General features: G+C 42.1%; 1 protein-coding gene across 4 annotated transcripts in view; it reads right to left on the reverse strand.

The window, feature by feature from the left end:
* Positions 1-23,539, reverse strand: part of PKD2L2 (polycystin 2 like 2, transient receptor potential cation channel) — a 33,201-nt gene extending 9,662 nt beyond the window's left edge. Inside the window, exons 1-10 of one of the 4 annotated variants that reach the window (XR_014005688.1) lie at positions 22,568-22,655; positions 21,947-22,048; positions 19,313-19,446; positions 15,243-15,493; positions 12,374-12,595; positions 11,183-11,411; positions 8,371-8,541; positions 6,477-6,658; positions 5,376-5,496; positions 2,576-2,677 (exon numbers count right to left, since the gene is read on the reverse strand). Coding sequence is in view for 3 of the 4 variants with exons in the window: in XM_081185581.1 (XP_081041707.1) it covers positions 2,576-2,677; positions 5,376-5,496; positions 6,477-6,658; positions 8,371-8,541; positions 11,183-11,411; positions 12,374-12,595; positions 15,243-15,493; positions 19,313-19,446; positions 21,947-22,048; positions 22,568-22,628 (1,575 nt within the window). In the remaining variant the exon portion in view is untranslated. Of the gene's footprint in view, positions 1-2,575; positions 2,678-5,375; positions 5,497-6,476; positions 6,659-8,370; positions 8,542-11,182; positions 11,412-12,373; positions 12,596-15,242; positions 15,494-19,312; positions 19,447-21,946; positions 22,049-22,567; positions 22,656-22,973 lie in introns of those variants that run through there. The other 3 variants (XM_081185582.1, XM_081185581.1, XM_081185583.1) reach the window with 3 other exon arrangements.
* Positions 23,540-25,333: the final 1,794 nt, after the last annotated feature.

Raw genomic sequence — 25,333 nt, forward strand, 5'->3', positions numbered from 1 at the left:
TTTTGTGCTGGTGAGGGTAGAAACGATGGGACTGGTTGGAGGGCTGACATATTTCCCCAAACCCATCCTGGGCACGTAGCAGGGGAACAGAAAGGATTTGGGTTCAGAGGATGCAAAGATTTCCTGGATCCACAGATCTATACCTTCCTACTGTTGGAGGAGGAATAGTTGAAGTCCTGCTCTGCCCAGATACAGTCAAAGCTATAAAATTCTATAGTCACTGGGATGCCATTCCAGGGACAGAGAATTGTACCCTTAAATTGGATGCAACTCTGGTGAATGCAAAACAATTTCAGAATGCACCATCTTTGGCTACTGTGCCAAACAAGCAAGCTGCCTCTTCTCGTCTATTTTTAAACTATGAAAGGTAACACTTACTCAGATCTGTCTCCAGCACAACTTAGAACACACAAATTTCTTGTGAGGAACAATCATAGAATCATAAACAGAAGCGAAAAAAGTGGTACTCTTTATAAGTGATTCTGGAGATTAATTTTAAGCGGCATACTGGGTAAAAACACACACAACTGAAACATCAGGGGAAAAACCTTGGAAACCATTCTTGGTGATGGATAGTGCTGTGAAGGACCCTGAATGAGAGGCAGGGAAGGGAAGATCTGCCAGGGTGAGAAAATAGGAGAAAAAACGAAAGCTCCCTGGTGAGAGCTGGGAAAGTCTACCTCTTTCTATGTGAGGGTTAAGAGCTACCTTTGAGAGAGGACTCTGCATTTTCTTTTATCTTTCTTTTATTATTGTTTTATTTAATTAGTTTCTTTTATTTTATTGTATTATGGAAAAACTTTAATAAAATTGTATGGGGGGTGGAATAAAAAGTTGGCAACCATTCTTGTAACTGTCCTCACAGATTTTAGTTGTTGTATGTATTTATTAAAAACCATTGTCTCAATACATTCAGTGCTAAATAGAGGCTGGGCTGTGAAAAACAGCTTTAATAAACTTGGGTGGGAGTTCTATGTATTGGAAATATCCATGGTATCTTTTATAAATGAGCCTCCTTAATATTTTCCCCATGATCATATCTGAGCAATAAGCAATTCTTGGCTTTTAAAAATGATGGAATGCTTTTATTTCAAGATGTTAGAAATTATGACACCTGTCACTTGAACATCCTATCACAGGATGTGTATTTCTGCACTCTGTTTTCATCCTCTAGATGCTCGGTTGCTTAAAATAAAGCAGCCTTTCTTCAAAATCCCAAGAATAAGGGTAAGAAAAAAAGTCAACGGAAGCTAAATTAGGTAGTATGCTACAGTGGTGAATTTGGGATTAATCAGGCTTTGAACAAGGTGTCTACACAAGCATGAGGCAGAAAGTGTTTGTAGTTTCTGAATATGCAGTGACTGCAAATATACACCTGGCAAATGAATAATAAATAACAGCGACTTGGGGGGCTGATAAAACCCCCTGCTCTTAAATAAGCCAATCTCACACGAGATTCTCAATTAAACTAGATTTACATATTCATCAGCCACACCAAACACATGTTTCTCCCTATCACCAGACTCTGCACAACCAAATGGGGCATTGCTAGTAACCTGCTAAAAAATATCATATGCTCAAAAAGAAGGGTAGCCGTGTTGGTCTGCCATAGTCAAAACAAAAAAAATCCTTCCTGTAGCACCTTAAAGACCAACTAAGTTAGTTCTTGGTATAAGCTTTCGTGTGCATGCACAGTTCTTCAGATATCTGTCTTTAAGGTGCTACAGGAAGGAATTTTTTTGTTTTGGCTCAAAAAGAAGACATGGGTAATAGAAAGTGATGCAAGGAGTTTTCACAAGTCACAAAAGGTGTACCACATAATCCCAATGGATGGGATTAACAACCAACCCCAAGGGATGGTTGAGCCCCTAAATACGAAGATCAGGTTGGAATCATGTGGTGACTTTCTTATTTTTCCCAGCCTCACAAATGCAGCCAACCAGAAATGACTCCTTGATTAGGAGATGCAACCCAAACAATGAGGTGACAAAACCCCATTCATTGTCTATGGAACCACAGACCCATTGAAGCCAAGTGAATTGCATCTCAGTTAATTGGAACTATAGGAAGTAGTACCGGGTTGATCCTTAAAGGTTTTTATGAATAAAGCAAGTAGTCAGTAACTACTCATTATAGATTCTATTATCTATGATTAATATAGTCACATGATTAAGCTGACATATGAACAAGCTTTTGATCACACACACAACCACTTAGCTCTTCCCTTTGTGTGAACAGAAAATAAGCCAGGAAATTTTCCATTAACTATAATTTCCCATTTTGTCCTCATGATAGCTTTGGAACAAGCCAGGATATTAAACCACTCCAAACCATTATATAAGTCTTAATATACTTGTTCGTCCTGAAACCATTAACCATTAATTTCCCAGTCAGGATGAGATGGAAAGATTTCCTGTCTTGTTTACTTGCTCTAACAAAAGGAGCAGCAAAGTGGCTGCAGGTACAAAATGAAACTTCTTCACATCTCATCCTATTAAGCCAATATATGATTAACAAGCAGCCATTATTTTGTTGCTGACAATGGTAATATGAGCTAACACCTATAGGTGCTTACCTGTCTAATAAGATCACTGATCTCAAATTCTCTGCTTGGGATGACTGAAAAATCAGCTTTCACTTCAGAGTATGTGTCATTAATGATTGCCAAGAACATGTTCTGTGCAAAAGAGAAAGAATTTTGAGTCACAAAATCAGAGGCTGAACTTACAGGAAGGGGTCTCAATGGTTATTTAATCGGATCCATTATAGTCAAAAGCAATGATGCCAGATTAGTCAATACAACAGAGCAGCGATTAGAGTCAACAATATTTGCAAGGTGCAGTGAATAAGAAAAATTAGTACATTCATAATAGAAGACAACTCACCAACCTTGCAAGATAGTGGCTAATAGTAGTTTTTATTAATTTTACAACTCCTTCCAAAGTTCCAATATTAATATGATGACTACACCCACTATTTTTTTCTCCGTTTGTCCAAGGGGATCACATCAATTGCTGGTTAGTGCCCTTGATGAGGATTTTACTTCAAAATTTTGTGTCATGTTTAGTACCTTAGTAATGAGGTACAAATCAAACTTGATTGCAATTTTCCTCATGATGTTTAGATGACTACTACAAGATACACTGTCCATGCCACCTGAAATGAGGGGCAGGGATGTTTTACTGGTGAAAAGATTCCATTCTGTATTCTACTGTGCTTAAAGGTAAAGGTACCCCTGACCGTTAGGTCCAGTTGCAAACGACTCTGGGTTTGCGGCGTTGATCTCGCTTTACAGGCTGAGGGATCCAGCGTTTGTCTGCAGACAGCTTCCAGGTCATGTGGCCAGCATGACTAAGCTGCTTCTGGAGAACCAGAGCAGCACATGGAAACGCTGTTTACCTTCCTGCCGGAGTGGTACCTATTTATCTACTTGCACTTTGATGTGCTTTTGAACTGCTAGGTGGGCAGGAGCTGGGACCAAACAACGAGAGCTCACTCGGTCGCGGGGATTCGAACTGCTGACCTTCTGATCGGCAAGCCCTGGGCTCTGTGGTTTAGACCACAGTGCCACCCGCATCCCCTATTCCACTGTACTTAACCATCTCCAATTAAATAAGTATGTCACACTGCTGCTCATCATGATGACAGACTAAGTGCTTGAACCTGCCCCTCAGCATAGGCTGTGAATTGGCTTACAAGTAAAGTTGTGTGCTATCTGTGTGCAAAAAGACCCCCAGGTATGCACAGGAATAGGAAAGTGGGTAGGTCAGATTTCAAAAGATCATGGGGAAATGATGCAGCATGGATGTAAGCAAAGTCTTACAATGGAAATTCAATTGGGCTTACTTCATAAGACTGCAGCCTTAACAAAAGCACCCCATGTTTACAAACCTCTATTTGGGAAAAATAAGGTTGGGATGACTGACTGATTTAGTTTTCTCATCTTCTAACATCCCAGTGGCAAATATGAAAATGTGCACCTACATTTTATAATCATGCCTACTTTTACATAAGCAACTTGGCTCTGCTATTCAGTATTCAAGGTTTATCACAGTAAATTGGCAGGGCAACATAATCAAAACAAAGTATAAAAAAAGAAAACTCATGCCCCACCTCGAGATCTCTAACTTTACCCGCTAAACCTGAGGGAATAGACAAATAAGAATGGTAAGCCTTTCTAAAATTAGCTCCTTGCTCCACAACATTTGCAGTCTACCATCTCTCAATCTCCCTCTTGTTGCATCCCTGCTTCCTTGCCACATCTCCTTTTTCCCTGACTCATTAACAAACCATTACTAAGCTTAGCACTGCAAGGACTGCTGAAATAAGTGTCAGCCCTGAATGCTTAAACAGCAGAATAATTTAAAGTCATGCCTCAGTACTTTACAAATGTATCTCTCAAAAGAAATTCCAGCAGAAGGTAGACCATATTGCACTTCTGTAAGTGAGAGGTCTCAGGCCAATTCTATAGGATATAAACTATCTGACCTTTAGAAGGCATATGAAGGCAGCCCTGTATAGGGAAGCTTTCAATGTCTGATGTTTTACTGTGTCTAATGTTTTAATTTGTTAGAAGCTGCCCAGAGTGGCTGGGGCAACCCAGTCAGATGGGAAGCATATCAATAATAATAATAATAATAATAATAATAATAATAATAATAATAATAATAATAGTTGTTGTTGTTGTTACATACTTCTAGGGCCCAAAGGGAGCTGAACACCACCGGGAGGGCCACACAATTCCCAACCCAGCTTACACAGATACCTGGAAGTGGGTCTCACTGAACTCAGTGGGACTTACTTCCAAATAAGACATGCATAGGATTATACTGTTGTTGCTTTTGTTGTTGGCTTTCTGGTGCTCATGGTTTGCATTAAAATATGACAACTTTGGTGAAATATATATAACAATAGTCTTTCAGCTTAATAAGCAAAGATATAAACACGACTTTTGCTTTCACTCTTCCCTTTGCACAAGCCATGATTAACTGGAAAGTCTCTAATTAACCATAATTGCCAGTTTTATCTAAGCCATGAAACTATGGTTACCAGCTTAAGAACAAACCACAGTATTAAAACAACTTCAAATTGTGGCTTGGAATATGGTTAATTGAAGCTTTCCTGGTTTATTTGTTTGCACTGCAAATTGAAAAGAACAGTACTTGACTATGCTAACAAAAGGCACATTGATATCTCAGCATATTAAGCCAATATATGATCATTTGAACACTGTCCCATAAAACTATGAACATGTGTACTATGTTTTACTCTGATACCAGCCCAAATAAAGAGATTTAATTACTTTGTTTGTTTATTTGTTTGTTTGCTTGTATATGTATATGTATTTAATTGGAATTATCTAAAACACAACTTACCAGCAGTACGAAGAACACAAAGAACACAAATGTGATGAAGTATATTGGCCCAAGAATTCGATTTGCATGCTCTATTTCGGCAAAGTTAAAATCTCCAAGCACGATGCGAAATTGGGTAAAACTTGAGAGGGAGAAAAAATATAGAAACGGTCAGTATACAATATTCTTCTACAATTTATATTGAGTTAAATCTTATGATACAGCTTATACTCAGTTTTAAAATATCAACCACTGGCTTCCATAGATTATCTGTTCTGAGCTTTCAAACCTATTTCTATAGTGACTAGCTGATTTTATTATTATTAAGATTTTTACCTTGCTCCTCAGCATAGCTCCCAAAGAGTGTATAGTGGCAAAACAATTTAGACACAAAAGCTTAGAACAGCCTTGCTCGAACTGATGCCCTCCAGATGATTTGGACGAGAGCTCCCATCATCCCTGACCACTGGCTATGCTGGCTGGGGTCAAAGCATCTAGTCCAAAACCCCTGGAGGCCACCAGGTTGAGAAAGGCTGGCTTAGGTAACAATCCACTTTGTGCCCTGCATGCAGAAATGTTCATTCACAGTCATCATGTCTCCCTGTACCCAGTGGCGTAGCGTGGGGGGTGCAGGGGGGGCCGGCTGCACCGGGCGCAACATCTGAGGGTTAGGGGGCGCAAATCCACGGGTTAGGGGGCGCAAATCCACGGGTTAGGGGGCGCAAATCCACGGGTTAGGGGGCGCAAATCCACGGGTTAGGGGGCGCAAATCCACGGGTTAGGGGGCGCAAATTACTTGCCTTGCCCCGGGTGCTGACAACCCACGCTACGCCACTGCCTGTACCTGGATGAGAACTGAAGCGGGAAGGGTTTGGTGATATATTGTTGTTTCAGGTGCGAGCTCCTTTAAAATGGCTATGAGTAAATGGGTCACTTTGCCCACCCAGTAAAGATTTGCTGTGCCACCATTGCCCATCCCAGCTGTATACTTTTACCAGGCAGCTCAGATATCCCACAACATGCCATTATCGAACATCTCAGGCACTCTTAGCACTTCACTTAAGAAAATTCTGCTCCAACTAATCACAGAACTATATGAAGACAATCTGGAAGACTCCATACATGCAATTCTGAAAAGTGGAAAATTCGTCCACTTGAGACCCGAAGACCAGGTAACCCAACTGTGCGTATGCAAAGAAGATGATAAAGAACATGATGGCAAATCCGATGATATCTTTAGCGCAGCGGGATAGAGTGGAAGACAGCTGGGTCATGGTCTTGTTAAAGCTTATGTATTTAAATATCTGGAAGAAAACAGAACAGGATACATTGTGGTGGGACAAAGACCAAGCCAACAGAAGGGGCTCCAAGTTACCTGCTTAAATTTGGCAGGAAGCCAATACTAAACTGGATGAATATTCAGGTGAGCCTTAATAGAAATAACTAGAGAAATGAAGTTCTTTATAAAAGACATATTATTTTGAATTTTTGTAAAAAATTATATCCCATTCTTCTAGTGCTTACAGATCGCTTCCAGTGCTCACACAGTTCCCTTTTCCAGAGGAAGGATTTCTACTGGAGATTCTATATAACTCTTTATATAAATCAAAATACCGTATTTTTCGCCCTATAAGACGCACTTTTTCCCCTCCAAAAATGAAGGGGAAATCTGGGTGCGTCTTATGGGGCGAATGCAGGCTTTCGCTGAAGCCTGGAGAGCGAGAGGGGTCCGTGCGCACCGACCCCTCTCGCTCTCCAGGCTTCAGGAAGCTATCCCAAGTCTTGCAAGCCTGGCGGGATGTCCCGCGGGCTCGCAAGGCTTGCGGGCAGCAGCCTGCACTCAAAAGCTGGGGACAGCGGGGAGGCGCAGCGCCGCCACCCCGCTATTCCCCGACCTGAACTGGAGGCTGGCGGGGGGAGAAGCAAGCCTGCTTCTCCCCCCGCCAGCCCCACAACCTCCAGATCAGGTCGGGGAATAGCGGGATGGCGGCGCTCCGCCATCCCGCTATTCCCTGACCTGATCTGGAGGGTGGCGGGGGGAGAAGCAAGCCTGCTTCTCCCCCCGCCAGCCCCACAAGCTCGCGGGATAGCGGGCCAAGCTGTCCCTGAAGGCAGAAGAGGGAGACGGAGCACTCCATCTCCCTCTTCTAGCTTGGAGATGGCTGCGCAAACCTGGGGGGAATTCAAATTTTTTCCTTTGATTCCCCCCCCCCCAAAAAAATAGGTGCGTCCTATGGGCCGGTGCGTCCTATAGGGCGAAAAATACGGTAATCAGTATTGGACGTACTGAACAGTGGACCTTTAAGCCCAATTTCAAACATTACATTGGTCCCTAGTGTGAGATCCCATGCTACTCTGGTAACCTAACTGAAACTGCAAAAGAAGAGCAAGTGATGGGGACTTTCTCTTATGGCACTTCCAGTTTAAGTTTAAAAGGGAAAATAAATGTGGGAAATGCACAAGCTCTTTATTTAACTGGAACATGGCATTCTCTCCATGGAAATTCCCTTCTGAACATTACACTAGAACAGGGTGTTCTAATCTTTTTGGACCAACGGACATATTTGGAATTTGGAGTAACTGCTAGGGCAAGTGTGACTGTATGACCAGCTTTGACCAATGGAAGATTAGTGAAAAGTTAACCCATTTTCTTAAAGCAATGCAAGGCATTTCATGGTCACATTAGCAGTCCATAATACTACACAACAGCTTTCCCCACTCCTATACTTTAAGTAGGCTGCAATTTTAGAAGGAAGGTGATAAAGAACATGATAGTGGATGTTACTAAAGTGGCATTTTTGAGGGTCTCCCTGACAAATAATGTACTATAGTCCCCTAAGGGATAAGCCTTGGCAGAGATTATGAATGTGGAGGAAAGAGGAAAATATCTATAAACACCTATGCAAGCATTCTTCAGATAGCTTTTTAAAATCTCTAAGAGAAAATTTGAAAATTTTCTGTGAGAAGTATGAAAATAAAACATTGTTAATATATTTAGCAATGTGAGCAGCAGTACCTTTATCCATGCAAAAAATACATTCACTGAAATCATATTATTGTAACGGGTCTGCCAGAATGAAAGGAAATTAAAGTCTGGATAAGCTTCTGAATTGGAGAGCAGACTTTCCATCAACCTGGACACTTCAAAAGTTCGGTAAACATTGAAGAAAATAGCAAAAACAGACAACTGGAGGGGGAAAAGCAAACGTTTGTGAGGTTACAATTTATATTTTTCTGATATATTCTTCATATCTTAATGAAGTTGATTGATAAAGGGCTACGAGAGGTCAACCATATCTGCCTATAAGCCAAATATGCATTAAAATGTATGTAGGGAGTAAATAATAATAAAATAATAATAATAATAATAATAATAATAATAATAATAATAATAATAATAATAATAATTTATCATTTATACCCCACCCATCTGGCTGGGCCTCTCCAGTCACTGTGGGCAGCTTCCAACAAAGGAGTAAAAATACATTAAAACATCAATCATTAAAAACTTCCTTAAACAGGGCTGTCTTCTAAATGTCAGTTGTTTATTTCTTTGATGGGAAGGGGTTCCACAGAGCGGGCGCCACTACCGAGAAGGCCCTCTGGGTATCTGAGTATCTATATAAGGAGCATTTTATTTTATGAAACACCATAACATGCTCTTCTTCACCATAACATTAATATTTTTCTTCAGGCATGGAATACTCACATCTTAGTTGTCACCTGAAATGGAATGTTTTAGGGTACATGAAGAACTCATTTAAGTTTTATTACTAGCTTAGAATGGTTTCCCCTAAAAGGATTCTGTGTGGGGTGAGTTTCCCTCAGATTTCTGTATGAGTCCCAGAATTTCATTTATTTACATACAAACTAAGGATTAAGAATTGCTGTTGTAATTATTACAGTTTGCAAGCAAATGTATTTACATGTTTGTGTAGCAACCTCAGAGACTGAAAACAGCCCTTCTCCCTGTGCTGACAGGATGATGACATACTGATTTGCCTTTTTCCAGATACTGCTGAAAAAGTCTCCACCTTCTGAACTAGATTTTCACATCCCTTCTCTGTCTCTCTTTCTATCTCTGCATCTGTCTCTTTCTTAAAGCTCTGCTGTCACCTGGAGTGCCCCAAAATACCGACAGGCCATTAAAATGATAAAGTGGAAACCTTTTCGGTGGAAAAAAGATAGGGACTCTGTTTCTTTAGCTATTGTTATAGAGTTGCCATTCTTTATCCATCTGTCGCCTTTTGGGGACTGCAAAATTCTTGCCATGACACAACAGGCTTTTCAAGGATGGGAAGTTTGCACCCCTCTCCCCACATGAACCAACCCAGACACTGCAATCATCATCTGAGACATTTCTTCCATGAGAGGCCAAGAGGGCTCTTTCTCTGTGTTGGCTCTCCCCTTGTAGAATGCTCTCCCCAGGAAGGCTTGCCTGGCCCTTTCGTTATGTATCTTTAGGTGCCAAGAAAAAACGTATCTCTTCTCCTAACCTTTAGCTAATTATACAATTTATGGCCTTTTAAGCTGTGTGGAGGGGGTACTATATTTGTTTGTTACTATGTTATATATTTTTGCATTTTTATATTGTAATCCTCCCTATAATCTTCAGTTGAAGGGTGGTATAGAAATTTAATAAATAAAAAATATTTGGATGGGGGGGATCAGGGAACTCTCTTTTTACTGTATCCCAATTACTAGGGAGTAGTAGACAGCAGAAAACAAGAAATAATCCTATCCCTGCCAAAGGCCCAAAAGAGGTATCAGACAAGCTTGTTCCTAATTTAGGTATCAATTTTCCTCCCAAAAGAAAGGTGATATCTGTCCTATAATTCCTGCTTTTTCATCCTAAATGGGTGAAAGCAGACTGCAAAGAGACAATTGAAAGCTTTCCCTTCAATTTTCAATTAGCTGCAGTTTAGCATTATGCCTGAACTATGGTTGAACTTAGCTATGGTTTTTGAAAGGAGCCACCTTAATAAACAAAAGTTTGAAGTTTCTTTCAGTAAACCAGTGCTTTTTTCTATAAAAATTGTTTAGGGGTAATCTTATTTTCCTACTCATACTGAAATACTGCCCCTCGATGAGGCAAAACTTAGATTCACAAAATGTTTAGGGGTATGTGTACCCCTGCATACCCCTAGAAAGAAGCACTGCATTAAATCATAGGTAAATTTCAGTTTTTGACTTAACACTAAACCTTAGCTAGTGAATAATGGAATCAAAATCTGGAGGAAAAGGGAACACATGAGCCCTGAGGCTCTTGGCACATTCTTCTAATGAAAAGCCAAAGTTTAACATTTTATCTGACTGATCTAGTGACACCCAAGGAAACCAAGACTGAGCAGGGATTGCTACCCATGCCAATGGATTCAACATAAATACAGCACCACTCTGAATATAATAAATTTAATGTAGCCAGGTTCTTATGTAACTGTGGAAAAATAAAACACTAAGAACTTTTTCAAGCACTTTACTTTAAGTAAAGCAGGGAAAGAAAATTATTCTGATTACCAGTATGCTTACTGTAAATCATATACAAGCTAAGTTGTAGATGGCCAGGAAACACTGAATGTACACATTGATTGTGAGCCTTGCATTTTGACTGCTTTGGCCTGGTTTTCAGAAAAGAATTGCCATCTGTAAAACACAGTTAACTGCTATGTTTCTCAAGGGGCAGAAACATACTAAATTTGAAGCTGCGAATGTTCCTTGCCCAAGGAACATCTACCCCTCTTCCCAGTATTCCCAGCTCTCTCTAGTGCTGTCCCCACACAGCAATATGGTTTCTGTCATAATTCTTTTTTGTAATTTCTGAGACTTACCAGGAGCAGTAACACATCCAGCCAGTTCCAGGCATCTCTAAAATAGTCCTTTTTCTGTTTCTTTAATTTTAAAACTTCTTGGATGGTGAAAGTGAAGATGAAAAGACAAAAAATGACTTCACAAGAGGCCAGGAAATAATCGTAATAGCTGACGTATCTGAGAAGCTTTACAGAGTGGAACTGCCAGGAGGGGATTGCACCACCTGTTGCAGGAAATTCCACAATGAGCCTGTGAAATGAAAGTAAAAGGGGATGCTATCCAGTAACACATAAGACTGATTCCAAACTGCAAAGCTCACCTGGGGTAATTTCAAAGGCCCCTGAACTATTATTACCTCTCGATCAGTTGTAGCTAACCTCTGGCTTGGGGGGCTGATGTAGTCCCCTAAGCAAGTTTTTCTGGCCCCCAAGACCCCACAGATTTTGGTAGTGGTGGCAAAGGAATAAAAAATATAAAGAGGCATGAACTGCAGTGGGCCAAGAGATTTAAACCCCTCGGCCCAGTCCAGTGCCCTGTTGAAGATGCATATCACACCCTTCCACTTCATTTGATGAGCAGGGAAGGTGCAATAACTCCATTCCTCAGTAGATCAGTGAGGGCTCTGTACCTATGTGAGCGTGCACACATGCATTCTGTGCTTGTGTGAGTATAGCATGCACATACCCACTTTTGGTCACAATCACCACTAGCATGCACCTAGAGAACTGTCTAAGGATGTAAGTAGCTACTGAATCAAGAAAAGCCAACCACTTCTGCTCTAGATATAATGAGGGTTTTGTTTCTTGACAAGTTTTAACATGTTTCGGTTTTGTGGATCCAAAAAAAAGCTGCTGCTCTATAGCATTCAGTCAAGATTTCAAACTCTGGCATCAGTGGAACTTTTAGGAAATGAAATGAGATACAGTCCATGCAGTGGCGGCACCCTAGATTTAATGCCTGAAAAGGCAAAGCAAAAGTCAAGGGCTAGAAGAGTTTGTATGCTAAACCAGCAGCAACTGGAAGGAGTGGAAAGAAGGAGGATTTGATTTGCGTAGTAGATGTACCACAATTTTAAGTAGCCTGCACAGGGTGAGATTCGTCCATTCAGCAACAGAGTAGAACATGCCATTATTTCTTTATCAACAGGACTGGTAATGCGATTACTTTATCTTGAAAACTGAATTTTAAGAACAGCAAACAGAAGAGCTCACCTGACCACACAGAAGAGGTTTACATTGGCATTATACATTGAAAAGTCAATGAAGATAACCCTTGTTCCTCTGGTGATCCAGTTATGTTTCTTGAGGAAAGCAAGTTTTGCTGCACTTTCTGCCTTTGACTTGGGCAAGGTGAACATAAATCCTCCACTACTGTATAGCCCAATAAGACCCCAATGCCATGGGGAGAGTGATTTAGAAGTGGAATAATGCCACCTGTAGGAAAGAAGGGAATTGAGGCACTTCAGTTTACAGAAAGCACCCCCCCCCCATTTACTCCCCAAGGATTTATTCAATCACTCTTAGCTTTCCAGTGCCTTTTTAACAGAAATAGTTAATTGAACACTGCACACCTGCTATTCACGGTGGAAACAAAAATCTCATTCGTACCAGATTTCTCCCACCCCCATCTAGATCAGGGCAAGGGGGGTGAAGGGTTAAAGTTCCCCTTCTCACCAGGCTCCCAATCCAGATGGTCCCATCCCCTATCCCATCCTGCTATTTACTTTTAAAAATTCAATCACATGAATGCAAAATTCCATGGATGACATCTTGTCTACTTTGGTATACAGCCTTAATTCTTTTTTTGTAGACTGTGTATATAGTACAAAGCACATTCTCAAAGAATTCTGGACACTGTAGTTTGTTAAGAGTTGCTAGAAATTGTAACTCTGTGAGGGGTAAGCTGCAGAATTCCTTGAAGGAAACAATGTGCTTGAATGTGGCTTAAAAGTAAAGGCATAACTCCAGTTGTACATACAGGCAGTGCACCAAGATGGTATGGTCAAGAAGCATGGAAGGGCTGTGTTGGGAAATGTAAGCTGTGTAGAGGCTTGCCATTTCCCTTAACAGCCTGTTGGGCTAACTGCACATATGCCTATGAATGTGTGGCAGGGGATGCAGAGCAATAATATTGTGTTGAACCCTATAGTCATCCCACAGTGCACAGGGACTATACCATGTTGTTAAATATATAAATACCTCACATATCAATTTATATGCCTGAAACGGGTGGCAACCTAAGACAATACCAAAACAATTTTACAAATAATATCAACAAAGGTGCTTTAGCAAACATTTTAAAAACATAAAACAAATATCTATTATATGGGGTAATTTAAAATAAATATTCAGACACTGGGGTGACATTCAACAAAGTTTTACTCAAAGTAGACCCACTGAAATTAATGAACATTACTAAGTTAGGTCCATTAATTTCAATGCATCTACTCTGAGTAAAACTAAACAATGTTTACCAGTATTGGAATAAACCAGTCTATGAAAACATGGTTCAAAGTTTGTTTCAGATCTTAAGTTGGTTCCAGCCCTGGTAACCATACTTTCCTGACTTTGATGTAACTGAAAATCATGATTAATAAACCCTAGGAGTCTTCAGTCCTGGTACACTGAGAAGCAAGGGACTCACATAGACCTAATTTTCTTGTGAGTGCAGCTGGCAGATTAGTTTCCATACATTCCCCTTTTTTCAATCTTAATATGCAATTAATCGCTATTCTGTTGGTTGCTATCCACACTAATAGGTGGAAGTTGATGGAATGTATCTGTAATTTTGTTTTCTCCTTCCTCTCAGTCACTGCTCCCTCACCATCTACGGCTTGTTTCCATTCTAGACATACATGCAGTTATTTCTGTATCTGTGCACACGCATACCTTCCTCTTAAAAAAACAAAACAAAACCGGAAGAACATACAAAGAAACATAACTAGTATGTTTCACCATGGGCAAAATGGTGGGTTGTAGGTGGGGGAATGACACTAGCGCACACACCAAAAAATCAATCTGATGTGGCTGTACTCAGTTAGGTGTCATGCATTCTCTTGCTTTCTTTTTCCTAGCCCGGAAGCTTTAACACTAATTTGGTACTACTGAAACAATTATATTTAAGGGATCTAGGCAGGAACCATGAAATTCTAGGTCACTGCGGCTAATGTTTGTTCCTGGACAACTTGTAAAAAGTTTAACACAACAATGTCCTTTTTTAAAAGCAAGTTGGGCCTAGTTTGGTCTCATCAATTTGCAATAGCCATGGCCATTCTTTGTGCTGGTTGGCAGGGTTTCCATAAGAGCCACACACACCCATTAGCGGCCATGGGGCCCCATGATCCTCCCACTCTTACTTCTTCTTGCTCATGTGGCGAACAGCTGGCTAAAAGATTTAGCAGAACTCCTGATGAGCCAATTTTTATTTTTAATATAGAGGTCTCTGATATATGAACTGTGAACATGCCTTCTGCATGCAGCAATTGGTGGAAACAGTCACAGTCACATCATTGTGGCCACCAGAAGCAAAAAGGCTAGATTGTACTTGAATGAGAAGCAAACAGAAGTAGGGGACCGCATATGACAAACTATGTGCCAAAAATATGTGCTAATGTGTTCCATACCAGCAGTGACTGTAGGTGCATACTGGCTCCTTTTTACTTCAGAGTTTCCACAGTAAAGGGGAAATGGACTGGCATTTTTATTATGATGTTGTGTGAACCATGCAAAAACAATGAACAACACCAATTCCACAATAAATTCCAATCTAGAAGCACTGAAGGAGGGAAGGGGTAGCACAGGCACAAGGCTCATGCAAATATTGTCTAAACTAAGGCAGCGTTTGATTCACCCTTATACGGGACAAGCTGATGTAGGTGCAAATCAGCAGGGTGCCACTACTTGAGCCCCTTGACACATATTGTTTCATTTATTTACAGTACAAATGCATTAATAACAGAATTTCTCAGTGCTCCCTAAGGAAGCCAAATCCCACTATTAAACTTATTTTGCTAAAGTATGTGTACAGTATGTTCAGATACAGTCAGAAGGAGCAAGGAAAATAAAATGTCACGATACTTACTCAGAGGCATTCTTAAAGCCAAATGATTGTCTATCCTCATATAAATACTGGTATTTACCATAACATTCTTTCATAAATGCCCGGAAAGAGGGATAGATAGAACATGTGTTGTTACGGACTTTTAGTTGTCGAATTCGAGGTACTCCTAACAGTAAATTCTCATAGTAGATAAGTGTGGTGTTATTGGGTGTGGAATCGTTGTTGTACGAAGTGCCCCAATCAAGGCCATCCAGAAGTGGTCCTTCTATAAACTACAATGCATGAAATAAGCAGAAAATAAACTTTTACCAGAAGAAATTCGTCATCTGAAACTCGTTTACTTGGAATCAAATATTATTTGAAAACCCACTGTTACACCTGGGAATCTAGGAGGCACAATGGCCTTATAAAATGTTTATCTATTTTGTTTGTTTTTTATGTCTTATTTGGACTACTATAAAAAACAACCAATTGATTTCACTTGGCAGATTAAGAGGTCTAGGGTCACTCCACCTATCCTGGTCAATCACAGTTAATAGTTTACTGTGAATGTGCCAATCTGAGCTGCTTTGCTCCTCCTTGCTAGAACATTGAAGAAATAAATCAAGATCCTTAGCTTACTATTATGTATGAAACCAGGTGTCAAGCTTTGTTTTGTTCAACCAAACTGTTAGGCAAAATGAGGCAATCATCACAGAAAGCAAATATTGCAGGTGGCAGCACCTGCTGCCCCAACCATTTCTCCTGAGCCTTCTGGTTATTCTTCCCTGTTGAAAATCAAGAGCTGAGTGTTCCACACAGCTTCTGTACATGTAAAGGGCTTGGGGAGGGGAGTCTTTGTCCTTTGCAAAATGCCTTGGACAGCCCTTTATGTAAGCAAATAACAAATCTTGCCTGCAGATCATGGTTTGTTGGAAGTGAAACAACTCATAATTCTACGTAATGTGCAAACAAGGCCATAGGTCTTTCAATATTAATTCTTTATAATGGCACACTGAATTTCACTAAAAACACTGGTGATGGTCTAAAATACTATAAATGCAGACACCTCTTGATGTCTTCTGTTAAGGGATGTGCCTCATGCACACACAACACATCAATAATGTTCTGTTCATGCATAGTAAAACCAGAGGCCCTGCATTTGCACAGCAGCTGTTGGGTTGTGTTCAGCATCTTTTTGTTATCTACAGTAAACTCTAAACTATAACAAACTGTGAAACTATAACATATTACTGATTACTTAAATTGCATCTTTCTTCACAGAAATTAATGACACCAGATTCATCTCAGCACCAGACAAAAGCATTACAGACCTCAGGTGAAGGCTGTTGTAAAGCACTTTATCACGTGACATCAGCTTCGGCTAGTGCCTCAGCTGTGCCCTTATCCCGACAGGGACAGCTTAACTACTGTTGTCTATGCTCTGGTAACCTCTAGGTTAGGTAAATTCATAAGGATGGAGCAGCACGTTATATGTAGAGCTGCCTCTGAAGACAGTTCAAAAACTTCAGCGGCCAGGCTGCTCACCGGGGCAAAACAGTTTGAGCATATTACAGCAATCCTGGTCTGACAGAACTGATTACCAATTAGTTTCCAGGCCTAATTCAAAGTGCTGGTTTAGACCTATAAAGCCTTAAATGGCTCAGGTCCACAATAACTCAAGGACCGCCTCTCTCCATATGAACCTACCCAGACCCTGAAATCATTTCATCTCAGGCCCTTCTTTATGTGCCTCCTCCACAAGAGGTCTGGAGGGTGGCAACATGATAATGGACCTTTTCCACAGTGGCTCCCCATTTGTGGAATACTCTCCCCAAGGAGGTTTGGCTGGCGCCTTCATTATACATCTTTACATTCCAGGAAAAAGCGTTCCTCTTTAACCAGGTCTTTGGCTAATTGACATCTAATGCCCTTTAAATGTGTTGTGGAAGGGGGATTATTGAGTTGTCTTTTTATTATTATTATGTATTTTTATTGTAATTTTATGTTGTAAACTGCCTTGAAGGTACAGGGCAGCATATAAATTTAATAAATAATAATAATAAATGAGCATGTGGCAGCTATCCAAAAAGCAGGTGTAAGGTTTGAACACCTCTTCCCATGTAGTCACCCCATTTGCATACAACATATCACAAGGTTTTATATTAAAGTGATACCTCTGGTTACGAACGCTTCAGGTTACGAGCTCCGCTAACCCGGAAGTAGCTGCTCCTGGTTGTGAACTTTGCCCCAGGATGCGAACAGAAAGCGTGCGCCTTTAGCACGTGTGTGCAGCAGGAGGCCCCATTAGCGAAAGCACGCCTCAGAATAAGAACGGTTTGAGCTTAAGAATACACCTCCGAAACGAATTAAGTTCGTAACCAGAGGTACCACTGTACAGGGCTGTTGTAAGGGTTACTAAGATAGTATACATTCATGTACACTAAGTGCTTGGAACACTTAGGGAAAGTACTACATAAATATAAAGTACTGTATTTTTCGCTCAATAACACGCATCTGACCATAACACGCACGTAGTTTTTAGAGGAGGAAAACAAGGAAAAAATATTCTAAACGAAACAGTGGATGTATGATTTTTATGGTTCATGCTGTGGCCACAGACATGTGATCTGACAGTGAGTTTGGGGTAGCCCAATGCAAAAATCCTGAGGATCCATGTGGATCCATGCTTTGTAACCACGTTTTTGCGCCATTGCGGCCCCATGAAACAGTGGGTGCGTGTGTGTGTTTTTGGTGCAGGCTGTAGCCATGGAAATGCTATGTGATCTGATGGTGAATTTGGAGTGACCTAGTGCAAAAATCCTGAGGATCCATGTGGACCCGTGCTTTGTAACCACGTTTTAAGTGGGGAGGGAAGGAAAAGAACTCAAGGGACAAGGAGCACGCGTGGGGGGGGGGAGAAGGAGCTTTTCCGCGAGCTGAGTGGGGAGGAGGGAGGGAAAGAGCACTGTTGCTTTAAAGGTATACTTAAGGTATTTGCCCTGTGCCTGGGGTTTTTTCCATTTAACAGTTTGCAGCCTTTTCCTTCCGCTCCTTGTTTTGAGGCAGAATAGATTTGAGCAAGTGAGGAGGACTTGGATTGCAGGGGATTCGCCATTAGCTGTGTAAAAGCGCTCCTCCTTGCAGCCTGAACGATAAGCAGCCACCAGCAGGAATAGAATGGAGCACAAAAAAGCGATAGGGGCACTAGGACCCAGACAATGCTCAAATCTATCCTGCCTGAAAACAAGCTGCTCCGTCTGACGTGGGGATTTGCAAAGTTTTCCCCTCTCCCTCATGCCCTCCCCAGCCTTTTTTTTTACTTCCTGGTTTTCACTGCGCTGGCTCAGAGCTCGAGGTTGGTTTTATTTTGCTGCTGGTTGCTTAAATTTTATCTTTCCTGCAGTCCCTCTGCAGCCTCATTGCTCTGTTTAGAGAGCGTACGGACTTTTGCTTAGCGTCTGTCCCTCCTCCCGTGTAAGCGGCTGCTGCCGGCTTTGCTGCCATGGCTCTCCTTCCCTCCCTCCTCCCCTGCTCCAGGTCGCTTTAAAGCAAGCAAAGTGAGAGCCTTGTAGAGTGTGTAAGCGGCTCCCGCTTTGCTTGACTGATGGCAGCCATGGCTCCGATCCGTGCATTCGCTCCGTGACACGCACAGGCATTTTCCCTTACTTTCTAGGAGCAAAAAAGTGCATGTTTTGGAGCGAAAATTATGGTAATCCAAAATCGATTATCACTACGCCAAGGTAAAATATGGTGTTAATCCCAGATAGCAACAAATTGTGATGACAGCAAGATAAAAAGTAGAGTAAGTAAGTCATATAAGTTCTGCTACCTGGCAGGACTTAATGCCAAAAAAATTAAAAAGTCAAGTCCCCAACTTTACTGCTACATATCTCTTGATGTATTTTCCCCAACTCTTTCCCAGCAATCGAGGCAGGTTTCTGAGGGTACCCAAACCTACCCTTAACTTTATAGTGTGAAACAATCTAGTGGTGATAGGACAGTAGCAGATTAAAGAAACCATGTGTCTACAAAAACCTGTGCCAAAAATCAGGTTTATTTTTATTATCATCAAGTTATGTTTTTCTCATTTAAAAAACAACAACCTTTACCTGCCAAAAGTCAGCAATGCTGCTCATAGACTTGAAGTGTGTACGATCATTATCTGACAGAGGGGTTTCTAGAAAGAGATCTGCCATAACTTTGTTCAGATAATACATATCTGTGCTCACCATTCCAAATGTCACTAAAAAGAAAGAAATCAGGATAAAATCCTAAGCAACAAAGAGAAATGGGAAGACACTTCATATTAGCAAACATCAAACACCTAATGTTTATTAGTAGGACCCCAAAACAAAAGTACTGGAGTCTTAGTAATAGGTCAGAATGATCAAATAGGCAGTTATCACCTCAGTTACCGTATTTTTCTGTGTATAAGACGCCCCCATGTATTTTGGGGGACTAAATTGAAAGGAAATGAGGGGAGTGGCCGAAAGTTGTTGAGCATTTCTAAGGGTTAATTGCACGCAGTTGCTGGGGGTTGGCAAAGTGGATAGCCGCTCCCCCCACGCCACCGCGGGCAGAAACGCTCCCTAGAGCACAGACCCGTCAACCAGCTGGCTGCGCAGTTCCCCCAGCTGCTGTGGAACGCTCCCTAGAGCGCACGCTTCCACAGCAGCATGGGGGAGAGTTGCATGTCCACCAACTAGATGGCTGGCAGGCGCACAGCTTCCCTTCCATGCTGCTGCGGGAAACGCTCTCCTCCCACAGCGGCATGAGGGAGAGCTGCGCACTCCCCAACCAGCTGGCTGGCAGTGCGCAGCTTACCCCCCCCCCACGCCACTATCCGTGTATAGGCAGACCCCAGGTTTTTTACATAATTTTTGAGTCAAAAAAACCTCATCTAATACACGTAAAAATACAGTATATGGAAAATATGCAGCTCTTGCAATGCAGTGTTCTACAGAGAATCAATGAATTGTAAAGTTGAAAGGGACCCCGAGGGTCATCTAGTCCAACCCCCTACAATGCAGGAATCTCAACTAGATCATACATGACAGATGGTCATCCTAGCTCTGCTTAAAAAACTCCAGGGAAGGAGAGTCCACTGCTTTCCAAGGGAGTCTGTTCCACGGTTGAACAGCTCTTACTATCAGGAAGTTATTCCTGGTGTTTAGCTGGAATCTCCTCTTGTAACTTCAATCTCTTGCTTTGGGTCCTAGTCTCTGGAGCAGGAGAAAACAAGCTTGCTCCATCCTCCATGTGACACCCCTTTAGATACCTGAAGATAGATATCTCCTCTAAGTCTCCTCTTTACCAGGCTAAACATACCCAATTCCCTCAACTGTTCCTCACAAGACTTAGTTTCCAGACCCTTGATCATCTTGGTGACCCTACTCTGCATATACTCCAGCTTGTCAATATCCATCTTAGATTGTGGTGCCCTGAGCTGGACACAGTACAGTGGTACCTCTAGTTATGAACTTAACTTGTTCTGGAGTTCTGTTCTTAACCTGAAACTGTTCTTAACTAGAGGCGTGCTTTCACTAATGGGGCCTCTTGCTGCTGCTGCGCTGCCGGCACATGATTTCCATTCTCATCCTGGGGCAAAGTTCTCAACTCAAGGTAACTCTTCCTTGGAATTTGTTAGCGGAATTTGTAACCTGAGGCGTTTGTAACCTGAGGCGTTTGTAACTCGAGGTACCACTGTACTCCAGGTATGGTCTGACAAAGGCAGAATAGAGCGGGACTATTTTTTTCCTTGATAGGGACACTATACTTCTGCTGATGCAGCCTAGAATAGCATTAGCGCTGTTCTGTTGCTGTATCACACTATCGACTCATGTTAAGCTTCTGGTCTACTAGATCTCTATACAGTGTTAAGAACTTAATTCGTTCCGGAGGTCTGTTCTTAACCTGAAACAGTTCTTAACCTGAAGCACTACTTTAGCTAATGGGGCCTCCTGCTACTGCCGTGCCGCCGGAGCATGATTCGTGTTCTTACCCTGAAGCAAAGTTCTTAACCCGAGGTAATATTTCTGGGTTAGCAGAGTCTGTAACCTGAAGCGTATGTAACCCGAGGTACCACTGTATCCTTTTCACATGTACTACTGGGAAGCCAGGTGTCCCCCATCTTCTATTTGTGCAGCTGGCTATTCCTGCCTAAGTGTACAGGTGGAACCTTACATTTGTCTCTAGTGAACTTCATTTTGTTAGTTTTGGCCCTGTTCTCCAATCTTTTAAGCTCATATTGAATCCTGATTCTGTCCTCAGCAGGATTGGCTACCCCTCCCAGTTTGGTATCATCTGCAAATTTGATAAGCATCCCCTCAACACTTTCATCCAAGTCATTTATAAAGATATTGAACAACAATGGGCCCACTTGTCACTTTCCCCCCATGATGAGGAACCATTAGCTCACATCCACACCTCCATCATCATCCTAGGCAAACAAGAGGCATTATCACACTTAAAAGACACAGTTCAAGAACAGTTCAAGTAGGTTGTGAAACTCATCCAGTGAGGACTGTAGTCTGGACAAGAGTTCCCAGGGCTGGGTAGAGAAGCTTTGAGGAGCCCCTTTAGCTCCCGGGCCTAAGGTTCCCCACCCCACCCTACATTTATACCATTTTCAAGTTGCATAGGCTTGCAAACTAAGTAATTCATTATTTGCACCTCATGAAATGTTTTTTTTTGGGGGGAGCAGCACTTGCATGTCAACAATCCCCTTTTCCCCATGGACTTACATATACATAGATCTGTAAGGAAAATTATGTAAATCAGTAGCTCTTGAAAGGTAGTTCTCATTTCAAGTTCTCTGCTATGAGTCAGTCGAGGTTTAATACTCCCTATAAAATATGAAGTTTTCAGAAAGAACACAAAGAAAATGTGAAAAACTAATTAAAAGTTTGCGGTATGAATGATCAAACCTAACCAAACAAAAGCACGCTTCTACGTTGCAGAAAAATAAATATTCAATTATCTGTAGACTGTGGTAAAAGACAGATATATACTTAAATATATCAACTAGCTTCTGATAGCGCTGAATGCAAGTAAGGCTCTCTATGTGCCATACATTTAAAATACATCCCCACCCCACCCCCCGAATCCTAGAAACTGTAGTTTACCTTGCGCAGAGCTGCAGTGCCTAGCACCCTTAACAAACTACAGTTCCCAGAATTATTTGAGGGGAATCGTGTACTTTAAAATGCACGGCAAACCTAGCTGCACTTCCCTAGGGAGAAAGCCTCACTGAGTTAAACAGGAGCGCCTGCATGGCCTGCTTCTGAATTGCCAGTAGCATCTGCCTGGCTATTCCTGCTAGGAACCAAATGCCATTTGGTGCAATCCAACTAGTCTCTACGTACTTGTTTCCTTAAGCTCCTCATACAAAATGCATGAATTTGATTGTACGGGGAGGGAGGACATGCGGACACCTTGTCAAGCCACGCTGCCAGCAATGGGACTGTGGGGAAATGGTTTGGGGTGGGGGGGGGGGTTGGCGTCGTCGAAGTGGCATCTACGTTTTGAACAGCAGCGGCATTTCTGGTTTATTTATTTTTTTACTCCACGTCCTCAGGCCTCGCTTGGGAATAGGAAGTAGTGGGAATGGCAGTGTCGCCCTGAAGCTAAGGCCTGGGCGGCCTGTGGCCCCGACTAGAGGCAACGCGGGGGAGAGACCAGTCAAGGCGCTGAGCCAGCGACCAGAGGCCTAGTTCGGCCCTCGTCTACCCGACAGTTGGGCTCTCCGCCCCAGCAGCCATTACTACTCACCGAAACTGCTTCGCCGCTCTAGGACGGACGAGTCCTGGGTGGACACAGCCATGGCGACTCTCGGGAGGGAGAAGAGGAGCCGCTTCCCTTCGCGGGGCGCTTCGCCTCGCCCCCGCCCCGCGCCGGGTTCGAAGTAACGAACGGGCCCCGGCTGCCTTGGCGGGGTAGAGGCTGCTTCTCTCCGCGCGACGCGCCTTCGCTTTCCCGCGCCAAGGTGCCTCGCCGGGCTCCCACCACAAGTTCCGCCCCACAAAGATGGATTACAGCTGGGGATGCAGACATACTAATGCTACCCCCTTAACCCGTCACTCCCGTGGGGAAATAAACCTGCCACCCTGAGAGTAAGCCCATGGGAAAATGTGAGGCATACTTCTGAGCGGGAGTGCTCTGCCCTCCTCATTTAATCCACACGACAACCCTGTGAGGGAGGTAGGTTGGTGACTGGCCCAAGGTCACCCAGTGAGCTTCATGCCCAAGTGGGGATTTGAACACTGGTTTTTCCCAGGTCCACTTTGGCTCTCAAATATAACATTCGGTATAAACTTCATTTTGCAGTTAAGGAAGCTCGCCAAGTGCACAGGTGGCCGAGGCTCCTTCTACCTTTTTGCATATCAGGTGCTCGGAAGTCAGCCTCATGTTGCTGAATGGGACTCCTTCGAGGAAGAAAGCGTAAGTTAAGGTTACAGCCTTGGGAATTGTGTGGATTTCCAAAGTGGAGCTGGTCATATCTAAAACCAGCAGCTCCACCTGCCAAAATCCCCTCTTCTCAATATAAAATTACAGAAGCCCAAGCCTGCTTTAATAATACTGTATAAAAAGAGGTCTGCTGGATCTTCTTATGGATTGAAAGCCCTGTCATTGTCCAGCATCCTGTTTTCAATAGCGGCCAACAATATCTCTGTGAGAAGGTCACAAAGTAAGACATGAACGCAACAACACATTCCACACTTGTGATTCCCAGCATCTATTATTTGACGGCATAGTATGTTTAATCAGCCTGTCTGGAAAGTTCTGAATTTGGAAGAGCTTCATCCTGCCAGTAATATTGGGAGGTTAATTGATGTGGATGTTTCAAATCATGCAATTGATCTCTAAAATATTATATTATTATCTTTATAAAGTATAATAATATGCATCATCTGCTTTCTTGCTGATTCCTGTCTTCTCTCTGTAATTTTGGGTTTTTAAATATTCAGAAACCACTTCTTACTGAAGACAGAAATAACTTTAATAGAGCAAGTTCATAAGTAAGATCAGGTGGGAAAGGATTAGGTGTTTGAAAATATCTCCAGATGGAATGTCCCAGCATCCCTGTGAGCAGTCATAAATCAGAAATAAATATCTGAGTCACAGCATCCTACTACAATTGCCATTTTCCAGCAGGGTTTTGCATATCCATGAAGTCTAAAACTAGTTTCCAACCTCATGTCAGATATTTCTTCATACACCTGGATTCTTTAGTTGGCCTGATCTGCAATGACAGATTTTTTAAAATGTGGAAATCTGCCCTATAGAAACCCAAAGCATATTTCTCTTGCCTGTATGAATTTGTGTGGAACAAAGTCACTGGACAGCATATCCATTTTGTCACCCCACCTTTTCCAGCAGATTGCTTCTGATACACATTGCTTCTGTGCTTCAGAGATTAAGATGCCTCTAGTTAGACACACAATCACAATGACTGAGGCACCCTGATACTAAACAGGTGCACACAGAACCTGCATGAACTTTTTCACTATTTTTGAATTGTCATACTTTATTTCTTGGATGTATAATCCCACTTTACACTTTTAAAACTAAAAACATACAGTATAATGTAAGTTATTACATGGTTGGGCTTTTAATGTGTAACACTGATCTTTATTGTCGCTAGTTTTAATGTATAGCTTTTTATGCTTTTTGCTAGACTTTCCTTGCTTTAAGCATTGGTTGCAATTTTTTTTAGAAATGTACTTTGTGTTTTCATGGATTATATAGCGTTATGATTATGTTGTATGCCATGCAATATACAATATATGATAAATTATTATCTATATTCTATATTGAGGGACGCGGGTGGGTAAAACCTCAGCGCCTAGGACTTGCCGATCGCATGGTCGGCAGTTCGAATCCCCGCGGCGGGGTGCGCTCCCCTCGTTCGATCCCAGCGCCTGCCAACCTAGCAGTTCGAAAGCACTCTTAAGTGCAAGTAGATAAATAGGGACCGCTTACCAGCGGGAAGGTAAACAGCATTCTGTGTGCTGCGCTGGCTCACCAGATGCAGCTTGTCACGCTGGCCACATGACCCGGAAGTGTCTGCGGACAGCGCTGGCTCCCGACCTATAGAGTGAGATGAGCGCACAACCCTAAAGTCTGTCAAG

The sequence above is a fragment of the Podarcis bocagei genome (assembly GCF_964188305.1).
Source record: "Podarcis bocagei genome assembly, chromosome: 2".
NCBI classification, from domain to species: domain Eukaryota; kingdom Metazoa; phylum Chordata; class Lepidosauria; order Squamata; family Lacertidae; genus Podarcis; species Podarcis bocagei.